The 11,041-nt window shown below is 52.5% G+C and overlaps 1 protein-coding gene across 1 annotated transcript in view; it reads left to right on the top strand.

Annotated features, from left to right (window-relative positions):
* The first annotated feature begins 6,734 nt into the window (after positions 1-6,734).
* PBX3 (PBX homeobox 3) overlaps positions 6,735-11,041 on the top strand; it is a 127,330-nt gene continuing 123,023 nt past the window's right edge. Inside the window, exons 1-2 of the mRNA XM_015820918.1 lie at positions 6,735-6,931; positions 8,688-8,761. Coding sequence (XP_015676404.1) covers positions 6,735-6,931; positions 8,688-8,761 — 271 coding nt within the window. The remainder of the gene's footprint in view (positions 6,932-8,687; positions 8,762-11,041) is intronic.

The raw sequence follows: 11,041 nt of genomic DNA, 5'->3' as shown, positions 1-11,041 counted from the left end.
ATCCCATTTCAGACAAAGGACTGTCCAGTCTCTCTTCTTAAAAACTTCCAGTGTTGGAGCATTCACAGCTTCTGGAGGCGAGCTGTTTCCCTGATTATAATTGTTCTAACTGTCAGGTTTTACTAGTTCATATTTCTTGCACTCCAAATACACAACAACAACAACAACACATTAGCATATTGGCTCCTCCCCCTGTCACTTATTTTGCATTCCTGGGGAAGTAAACAACTACCAGCAGAACTGGAAAAGGAGCCCATTTTCCTTGGAGGGGGAAGAAGAATAAGGGGACGGGACTGACAGCCCAATAAGTAGAGGCAGAGCCCCTCGGGGTCAAAGGGCAGCCTTGGGGGCTGTGTGTCAAAGGGCAACTGGCCCGGAATCAAGTCCTCCCTTCCTCCATCCCTGCAAACCAGGGCAGTCCAGAGCACAGGACTCCTTTGACAACTTACGGACTTCAACTCCCAGCATTCCTGAGCCAGCCCTGCTGGGACAAGAAAGGGACCTGCCGTCTCAGGAATGCTGGGAGTTGAAGTCCACAGCTGGTCAAAGGGGTCGTAGTTGGCCACTCCTGGTCTGGGGTGGGGGGGAACTGCTGCCTCCTGGGACAGTATGGGAAGGGGGGAGACTGGGGGGGGCAGGATCAAAGGGTGGGGGGTCTATGGGGAGGAGAAAAATTTGGGGAGGGGGAAAAAGAGACCCCCCCATGCTTGGGAAAGGGGGGACCGTCCCCAAGATCAGAGCAACGATGGGGGGGTGGGCTCAGCAGGCAGAGACCCCCAAAGGTGGGTGAGGGTGTGGGATGGGGGGGTGGGGCCCCTCTGCACCCCCCCAGCCCCTCCCCACGCCTCTCCTCCCCTCCCCATCAGGGCGCTTCCTCCCTTCATGGCTTCCCCGGCCCCATCGAGGCCTCGTCCCGCTTCCTCCGGACCCCCAAGGCCAGAGGCCGCGCCTGATGGGACCTGGAGTCCAGCAGCGGGAAGGAGGAGGGGGATTCCCCCCCCCCAAGGCAGAGGCCAGGCCCGATCTGGACTTACGGGCCGGGCGGGCGCCGCCGTCGCTGGACCGTCCCTGCGGGGCGGCGAAGGCAGGCGTGGCGCCGGGGTCGTGGATCGCGTGGGCGGAGGGTCGCCGGGAGACCCCCCACGGGCAGAGCGGCGCGTCTCAGCCACGGAGGCGCCGACCCGGAAGTAGTAGTGCCGCCATTCGGAAGCGGCCGGAAACCGGGGGGGAAAGCGGGCCGCCGGCCGGGCTGTGGGCGCATGCGCTTCGCGGTGGGCGGGGGAGGGAAAAAACAGAGGGGCGGCCATAAGGCGCCGTCTGACTAGGTAGGAGAGGGGGCGGCAGGCGCAGGAGAGGTCTGCCGGGTCCTAGTGCCCTCCGGTTTTGTTTTTTTTTTGAGATTCAAACCTATTTTGGAAGGGCGGGAAGGAGGAACGTGCTGGGAGAAGTCTTCAGTCAGGTCCTCTAGTGTGGATTAGCTAGACGGGCAGATAGGTTACTGTGCACGATGAAGTCTTCACTCAGGTCCTCTAGTGTGGAGGTCCTCCCGTATAGATTAAAAAGATATGTTACACTACTATGATGTGCTGTACTCTTCACTTATGTATCTCCATACAGATGTACATACATAAATACGCACACAATCAAATACACAAACACACACACACTTCATACTTTCTTAGGTAGAAATTTTCGCTTCACAGTGAGGCCTATACTCAGTTCTTCCACAGCAAACTGCCTCCATTTAAAGCTATAAACTACTGTGCATGGTGAAGTCTTCCCTCAGTTCCTCAGTTTAAATAGATAGGCATAGTGAAGTCTTCACTCAGGTCCATCTCTTTCTCCCCCCCCTCCCCTTTCCTTTCTCCTCTCCCTCCTCCCATAAAAGATATAAATTACTGTCCACCATGAAGTTTTCACTCAGGTCCTCAGATACACATTAAATAGATAGGCATAGATATAAGCTACGCTACTGTCCATTGTGAAGTCTTCACTCAGGTCCGTCTCTCCCCCCCCCTTCATAACCCCACCTACTGTTTCACATGAGAATGTGAGGGAAAAGAAAAAAAAAAGCTGTTTGTCACCTCTGAAGCCTTTTAAAAAAACCATTGAAGTTGTCTAATTTTTTGCTAGGTTTTTAACTCTTAAGAATGGGATCTTATTGGGTGGCCTGTCCCCGAATCCTCCCTGGAGTAAGGAGGGAAAAACACACAGCATTAGCACCAAATAAAATAAATCCATTGGCCCCAGCTCCCCCCATCAATCCTCAAGGGATTCATGCTATCCAGATAGTCCTCAACTTACAACTGTTTATTTAGTGACTGTCCGACGTTACAACAGCTTTGGTAAAATGGACTGTTCTTCACTTATGACTGTTGCAGCGTCAAAATCCAGGCGCTTGGCAACTTATTTACCACAGCGTTGCAGTGTCCTGGGGTCAAGCGATCCCCTTTTGTGACCTCCTGACAAGCAAAGTGAAGGGAGCCAGATTCATTTAACAATCATGTGGAGAAAGTTTGTAAAATGGGCTCAAATGTGGTCGTAAGTCAAGGACTACCTTGTGACAGATTCTGCCCTCCATCCTGAAGACTTTGTCTCCATTAGAAAGGGATTCCCTATGATTAATCTTAATGCCCATCTGCAACCTGTTTTTTTTAAATGAATAATTGTGCGCAAATGTATAGCTTCTTTCTATCATTTGGTGAGCTCTGTTTGTGACAGAACCACGGTTTCCAGAATTCCAAACTTTAACTAGCATCTAGGTGACATCCAATTGGGAAAAACTGTTCTAGGGATAAAAGTTTATGCTGCTTCTGGGCCAGCTGATGAATGAAGACAGAGAGGTAGTGGAAGAATTGTTGCTTACTATAATTCTGTTTGAAGCACCCCACCCTCCCCCCATATTTTGTAACATGTAATGTCCAAGAATACTTATTAAGAGTGTCTCCAATTATATATGTAGCACTGCAACAGGGAGCATTGGAACCATAAATAAAAGCAGACAGGAATAAATTCTTAATTAAAAATGCATTAGGAATTACAAGCATAATTTACTAATGTGCATTGGAATAAATTTCCAACCGTAATATTTTTAAACATGGCATTAATAAATAATGGTAAACAGAATGTTGATAAAAAAAAATCTCCATAAATTAACTACAGTCCAACACGCCACGTTGTTAAAGAGTTGCTGGGAAATAAATTTTATCTGGCAGAAGCAGGTTTATTTATTTATTTATTAATACACAATTGCACAAGAAGGAAGAAGCCACTCCGGGGATGGGCCAGTTGGATTGCAAACTGGCAAGCTCGGAAATTTTTCTTCCAAATGCCTTAAATCCCAATAAATGATGTTACAGAAACGGGCCAGGAGGAATTGCCTCCGAGCATCCTCCAAGCAGGGCTTCGGTCGCGGGCGAGGCATTTAAGATCCCAGTTCATTTCCAACAGACTCTCCAGCCGCTGGATCAAAGCCCTTCCCGGGAGCAGCAGGCAGCAAGCGGGGCGTCGTGCATGGGCTTGGCCCCGCTTTGCATGGGTCCCAGGCAGGGGATGATGGGTTTTGGTCCTCCTGAAGGCCGGGACGGTGTGCTCAGTCCTGCTTCTGAACCTGGGAGGAGGCAACCCGGGCCGTGCGGAAGGGGCAGCCCTTGCAAAGGGTCGCCTCTCCCCCCACGAAGCCAAGCGGGGCCCGGCGGGTGGGTAAGCCGGCCCAGGTCCAGGTTGCACCGGGCAAGGCGAGACGGGCCGGCGGAAAGGCGGCGATGTTGCCAGGTGGCCCTCGGGAGGGCGCCTGCACGGCCGTGTGGGCAGGCGGGGGTCGTGGGAAGGCTGCCAGGTCGGACGCGTGTAGGACGCGAGGAAACGGAGAAAACCCAACCGAAGCGACAGCGACCGTCGCTATAGCAACCGCACACCACAGCGCAGGCGCACCGCCCTCCGCCTTTCGATGCCCCGCCCCGCCCCGCGTGCCAGTTCGAACGCGCCAATCGGAAGTTGCGCCGCGCCGCGCCCCGCCTTCCTCTATCACAGCCCTCTGGGATTGGCGGAAAGCGGCTCGTGCCCTTCCTCGGAGAGCTCCGATTGGCCCGCCGCGATTCACTCTCGGAGAAGGGGAGGGGGACCGTTTTTGCACTTGGCACAAGCGCGTCTCAGCGACCGTTAGTAACCGTTCCGAAGCTGCGTGTTGGCTGGGTCGAAAAAAAAACCAAACCGGGTCAGTTTTCGTTCCGCGGGACGTTAAAAGCGGCTCCCGGTTGTGACGGGAAGGGGGGAGGGGGAAGAAGGCAAGCCCATTTTCCCTCACTTTGCCCACGTGACGGGCCCCAACTCCTCCCTCACGCTCCCTTGGCAACAAGACGGCCTTCAGGAAAAGCCAAGCCGGGGCACCTTAGCCACGCCCCCAACCGGGCGGGGCTGAAACAGTGACGCGAGTGGGCGGGGCCATACCTCCCCACGCACAGACGCCAAGGGCTTCTAAAGCCGAGGAGGCGGGGGCTGGGGCGAGGGGGGCGGGGCCAGCAGAGGGCGTGGCCGGCTCTTCCTCGCGCCGAGGGGAGAGGGGAAAAAAAAAAAACAACCATCCTTACAGGTGGGAAGGCGGGGCCTGCGGGGGCGTGGCCGGGCGTGTCCCCCTATAAAAAGCCGGCCTCTGGCAAGCGCGGCCAAATCAGAGCGATGGGGCAGCTCGGCGGCGGCGCCGGGGAGGCGGGGAGGAGTACCTGGCTGCGGAGACAGGTAAGGGGCGTGGCTTAGAGGAGAGGGAAGGCGGGGCAACTTGCTGAAGCGGGCAAGGCAGCCCCACCTGCCGGACAGGAGAGCGAGGGACCGGGAGGGAGGGAGGGAGCGATCCGCCCCCTCCAGCCCTTGCCTGGCCGCGGGGCTGCGGAGGGCGCTCGGCATCCCTCTGGATCCGCCGCCGCCGCCGGAGCGTGTTCCAAAGTTCCGAGGGGGCGGGGCCTGGGAAGGGGGCGGGCCGAGGGGCGGGGCTCCCCATCCCCTCCGGTGGCTCTCGCCGCCGCTCGCCTCCTTCGCCGGGCGACACGTCGGCAGGGTGAGTGAACGGCGTTGGCAGCTTGTCAATCGCTCACCCCGACGGCGATCAAGCAACACAACACACACACACACACACACACACAGTCACGGAGCGGCCGGACCCATAAATTCCAGCCGGCTGATATATATATTTTTTTTTCCAGGGGCAGCTTGCAATTATTATTATTATTATTATTATTCTTTTTCTTTTCCCTCCCCCTTTTTTCTCTCTCCCCTTTCCCTTTTCCCTTCTTCCCTCTTTTTTCCCCCCTCTTCTTCCTTCCCTCCCCGTCCACTTTTCTTTTCCTTTGTTTAATTTTTTTGGGGGGGGTGTTTTTTGGTTTTTTGTTTTTTTGTGCCGTGCAGAAGTTCAAACTTTTTCTTCCCCCTTTTTCTGGCTTCTCTTCTCTCCGCAGCCTCTGAGCCCGCCGAGACCGAGACGCCGAGACTGCTGGTGATGCTTTTGTTTTGCCTCTCCGGCCGAAGGACGACTCTCTCCGCCCTGACCAGGGGGGGAAGGCGGCTCGCCCCCTGCCCGCCCCCCTCCCGCTTTTAAATGTGGCCCTTATCCAGAGCCGGGGATGCCCGCCGCCTACCTGCTGCTTGTTTTTTCCCAGAAGAAAAAGAGAAATTCCCTGGCCCAGGCTCGGCGTCGTAACTTTTTAAGGATTTGAAAAAAAGCCGTTCTTTTTCCTTTTTTTTGTCTTTCTTTTTTACATTTTGGGGGCTCTCGCTTTTGGGGCAGCACCCCCCCCCCCGCTCTGCCTGCTCCTCCTTTGTTTCCAAGAAGAAGAAGGAGAAAAAAAAAATCAGAGGAAGTGGAAAGAAGAGGGGGAGAGAGAGAGAGAGAGAGAGGAAAAAAAAAAAGCCGCACACACGCACCGACACACAGAGGAGCCGAATCCGAGTCGGAGGAAAGGACCCTTACAAGCCCGGCTCGCTCCTCCGCTCCCGCCGCCTTGGCTTCGGAAGGGGAAAGCCCCCCAGCCCAGACACGACCCTCGGGGAGCCGAAGAGGAGGAGGAGGAGGAGAAAAGAGGAGGAGGAAGAAAAAAACCCCGCGACTTTAAAAAGCCCCCCCACCCCCCGCGGCTGCTTCTGCAGAAGCCGGCCCCGATCGCCGCTGGAGCCCCGGCGGAGGCTGGAAGTCTAAAGAAGGGGAGCCAGAGCGGGCGAGATCAGCCTCCAGCCGGAGCGATGCCAGCCTCGGGGATTTAGATTTCGGCTCCCCCCTTTTTTCCTGGCTCCCTTCCTTTCCCGCGAGCGGCAGGACCCGCGCCTGGTTTACGGGGACTGGTTTACTTTCCCTTTCTTGCTTTGCCCGCTTCCCGGCCAAGGAAGGCTGCTTTTTTTTTTTTTTTTTTTTGCTGCCTTCCCCCCCCCTCCCGGAAAGAAAAACCTCGCTTTCTCCCTCTCCTTCTCTCCTTTCTCTCCTTCCTCAAATTCCTCTCTTCTTCCCCTTCCTCTCCTTCCTTATCGTCCATTCCCTCCTCCCTTCTCTCTCCTCTTCTTCCTATCTTTCATTCTCTCCTTCCTTCTCTCTCCTCTTCTTCCTATCTTTCATTCTCTCCTTCCTTCTCTCTCCTCTCCTCTTCCATTCTCTCTTTCTCCTCTCCTCTCCTTCCTTCCTTCCTTCCCTCCCCCCCATCCCCCCTTCCTTCTCCCGTCCCCAAAGTGCCATCTCCGCGGCGGGCAGCAGCATGGACGAGCAGTCGCGGATGTTGCAGACGCTGGCCGGCGTGAACCTGGCCGGCCACGCGGTGCAAGGGGGCATGGCTCTGCCGCCTCCCCACGGGCACGAGGGCGCCGACGGCGACGGCCGCAAGCAGGACATTGGCGACATCCTCCACCAGATCATGACCATCACCGACCAGAGCCTGGATGAGGCGCAAGCAAAGTTGGTCTCTTTTGCAACCAGCCGGCCAGGGGTGGGGTGGGGGAAGCTGCGGGCGAGATTGTCTGTGGTGTTGTGTTTTGTGTTTATGTATGTATGTGTGTATAGACAGATAGATACGCTGTTGATCTGCTGAGCTATTTTTTTTTTTTTTTGCTTGTTGTTTGCCAGCCTCCTGGCCCAGTCCGGCTGGGATTTAAAGCTGCTTCTCTTAAAGGCAGCCTGGAGATGCCAGGGGCGAAGGCATTGCACCCCCTCCCTCCTCAAAAGGAAAACCTCTGCAGGGGAAGACAAAATGGCAATCCCATTAAGTGAACCAGATAACCCCAGATTAGCATCCTCTCCGGGTGCCAGTTGTTTATGTTGCTCCATTGGGTGTGTGTGTGGGAGGGGGGGGGAAAGATTGACCCCCTTCCCAAATCCATAATCCTGAAGCAGAGCTTCCTTCCTTCCTTCCTAATACCCGAGGTCTTGAAAGATGGGGAGTAGCAACTTCCACACACACACACACACACACACACACACACACACCCATCATCTAGTAGACATACCTAGGAATGCCAAGGGGAGAAATGGCACCCCCAAACAGTCAAATCCTTGGAATGCTGAAGGAGTTGCATCTCTTCTTTTTTTAAAAAAACAAACAAACCAGCAAAGAAGTGGGCGCTCTCCTCGCTAAAGGAAGCATTGCAACCTAGCTCCAAATATCAAGCCAAGCAAGCAAGCAAAACAAAACAACAGCAAAATAAAATAAAATTGAAGACTCAAAAGTTTGTCTGTCTGAGGAATGGAGAGATCGTGTCTGTATGTGCAAATGATCTGAGAATTTGTTTGTTTATTATTGATTGAGGAGGGCCTGGAGTTAAGCTGTAGGCATGGCTGCTCACAGTTCTTCCAAAGGGTTGGGGAGGCGAGTTAGAGGGAAGCTTAGCCTGTTTGCCGCCCTCCTTCTGGGTCCTGGGCCTCCCCCAAACTCTGTGTTTTCTTTTCCTTTAGAAAATTGTGAACCTTGGGGGGGGACGACGACCGGGTTCTTGTTATTCTCAAAAACCCCTTCGGCCTCTACTCTTTTACTTCTCCTCTCCTGTCTGGAGTGTGGGTTCTCTAAATAAACATGGGCCTGCTGAGGAACATGGGAAGAGGGAGGTGGGGGGGCCGACATTTAATTAATTTATCTATTTTGGAAGCCTTTTACCAGGCCCTCCGTTCATACAAGACCGCCAAAGCCCGGAGTTGAACTCTAGAAGTTCCTTCTCCTTCCATAAATCATGACTGCTGATGGAGCCTGCCTTGACAAGCTGTGATTTATTTTCCCCAAGAAAGGAGCTGGGAGATATTTCAGGAGTGACTTTGGATTTGGGAATTGGGGGGGGGGACAGTTGAGAGACCCCCCAAACTCTGGGTAGTTGTTCCTAGTAGCCTCCCCTGTTTGACCAAGACCTCCCCATGTCCCACGCACCCTTCGATTCTCACCTTTGGGGCTTTCTCTTTGAACTTCTTCCTTCCTCCACCATGGAGCTCCCTTTCAAATGCCTCTTTTTAAGGGCAGAAAGAGTGCCCCTGCTCTGGGGAGGGGGGCGTGCGGCAGGATGCTTAAAAAGGAGGCCCCAAGCTTGTACTTAAGAAAAAAAAAAACCAAAGTCTTAGGACAGAAAGGGTGGCCTCTTCACCCCTCCACTCGGGATAATATATCTTTCCTTCCCTTTTCCTGGATGTTTATTTTCCCTTCCTCTCTCTCTCTCTCTTTTTTTTTTTGCAGAAAGCACGCGCTCAATTGCCATAGAATGAAGCCGGCTTTGTTCAGTGTCCTGTGTGAAATCAAAGAGAAAACAGGTAGGAGACCAACCCAGCTTTGGAGGAAAAAAACAAAACAAAAAAAAAACTAGGCCCTCGGCTCTCGTACCCTCATTCTCCCCCCCCCCCTTACCCCTTCCCTCCCTGGATAAACAGGGCCACAGACTTCCTTTCCTCAGCTCTGGGAGAAGCTGTGCTCAGAGCCGCAGCCATCTTTGATCTGTTCTCATCGGTTTGTGATCTTTAGGTCCCGAAGCTGGTGGAAAAAAACAGCCTTGCAAAGGTGGTGTTTTGCTCGCTCGCTCGCTCGGTTTTGTTTGGAACCCCTTTGCCAGTTGCAAAATGCAGTGAAAATGGAAGCAGGTTCCCCTCCCTGCCCTTTCTCTCCAAGGGTGAAAAGCACCACGAGTTCAGCTGGCTTTCTATTCTATATCTGCCTAGCTAGCTGCCTCTGCTTCTGAAGTAACAAGGGAGCTAATTACAATTACAGAAGGGCGGCTGAGCTAGGAATTTGCTGGATCCCCTCTGGTGTTTTAATTGTTATGCTCGCTGGCGAGAACATCTCGCTGCAATGCCTCCCTGCCCCTCTCTTCCTGCTTCGGATTTTCTAGGGGGAAAAAGTCCTGGTTGTTTCAGAAATGCTTTAGAGGCTGCACAAAACACCCTGGGAATTTATTTTTTTTTTTATAAAGGGGTAAATCAGACGTGGTTTCATCTCCTTGTCTGGGGGAGCCTTCCACACACAGTTTCGATCTCCCCCCAAATAGGGATAGGGAAGAAAAATTCTGCTCTGAAAATCTCAGGTCGATAAAGCCCAGGGGCCCAAGAAAGCAAGATTTGATATGCAGGCCAGTTTTCAGAGGCGAACAGGGTTCTTAATAAAGGCGCTGCCTGCTGTAAACTTGGTTTTAAAGCTATATTTTCATCATTCAAACTGCAAAGAGTTGGTCTCTTAGACTTATAAGTTGCCCCTCCTAAGGGGCAAAGTAGCAACACTGCTCGGGACCTGTGTGTTGCCGCCTGTGTGTTTTAAAAAATTTCTGTGGACTTCCTAGCGGGGTGTAACTCAAGGTTTGTTTGGCATTGTCTCGGTTGGCGTGACTAAATTCATGGGTGTATTCATGCATGTGTGAAATTTAAGTGAAGAGAAGAACCAAAACAACAGAGCACCTAATACAAGGGCTGGTGGTGATTTTCGCTGGAGCGCCTACGATTGCCAAAACTATATTCATTTTTCTGCGAGTTTACCTGTTTTGTTTTGTTTTTTTCTTTTAAATCAAACCCCGGAGAAGTTGATAAACTGTTTTCTAACATGTTGCATTATGTGCTGATAATGAACCTTTTTGTCATCTTCGTATTACCTCATGCCTAGAGTAAACGGTAGCATTTCGGGGTGGTTCTGCTTGCGGGGCGGGGGAGAGGGTAAATCCAAAGGAAAAGGTGGGAGATTGACCTAAAGGGATCCTTGTTGGAACTGAAACCCACCCAGTGAAAATCCTGTGAAGTCCCCTCGCCTTTCGGCCAGCGCTAAAAGGAATATCCTGTATCCCCAACTCTGGTAATATATTTACTGCCCAGTAAGCAAACTGGGTCACCCGAGCAGAATGTGGGAATTGCATGCTGGTGTTCCCTGCCCATCTCCACATTATTATTATTTTTTGAGCCGGGGAAATAAGAAAAACAAATGTTAGTTTTTAGGGAATGCTGTTTTTCCTGCTGTCTGGACTCTGCTTAGGTGACGATGTCTCTCCGGCTGCTGAGAATTAAGACCTGGGCTCATTTCGTGAGGGAGGGGGGCTTGAAAGTGGATTTTTTTCGAAGTGGGTTTACAGCCTGCTGGAAAAGAAGTGAGGTCTCGAATGCATGAAGGGCGTTTTTTGGACACCGGTGTGTTGTTCTTCCTCCTTTTCTATTCGACGCCACGCGTCTGTTTTGCTTGCTCCTGTTTTTCTGGCAATCCGAGGGCCTCTGAGTCCTTTACAACCGGGCACATCCCTGCTAACTCTGGCCCGTCGTGATGAATTCTCCTTTTTTTTTTTGCCAGCAGTTTAAATCTTGGCTGGGCAGAAAGGAAGGGTGCCAACCTAGAGAGACGTTGTTGCTTTTTAGTAGGAAAGGAGAAACTTTCCAGAAGGAGCTTGAGCGAAACTCCACGGCCCCCGTTGGGGTCCTGAAGGAAGACATTGCTTGTTTCGCTGTACTTTCTCCCCCACCCCTCTGTGAAATAGTCAAGACCTTACATTGGCATGTTTTTCTCTGGTGAAGAATATAGCAGTTCCACAAGCTTGGGAATGATTGTGAGTATTGCTATTCTGAGGG

Source organism: Protobothrops mucrosquamatus, unplaced genomic scaffold, assembly GCF_001527695.2.
Source record: "Protobothrops mucrosquamatus isolate PMUCROS unplaced genomic scaffold, P.Mucros_1.0 scaffold1214, whole genome shotgun sequence".
NCBI classification, from domain to species: domain Eukaryota; kingdom Metazoa; phylum Chordata; class Lepidosauria; order Squamata; family Viperidae; genus Protobothrops; species Protobothrops mucrosquamatus.
Note: the sequence above shows the minus strand (reverse complement) of the source record. Positions and strands in the feature narration are given on the sequence as shown.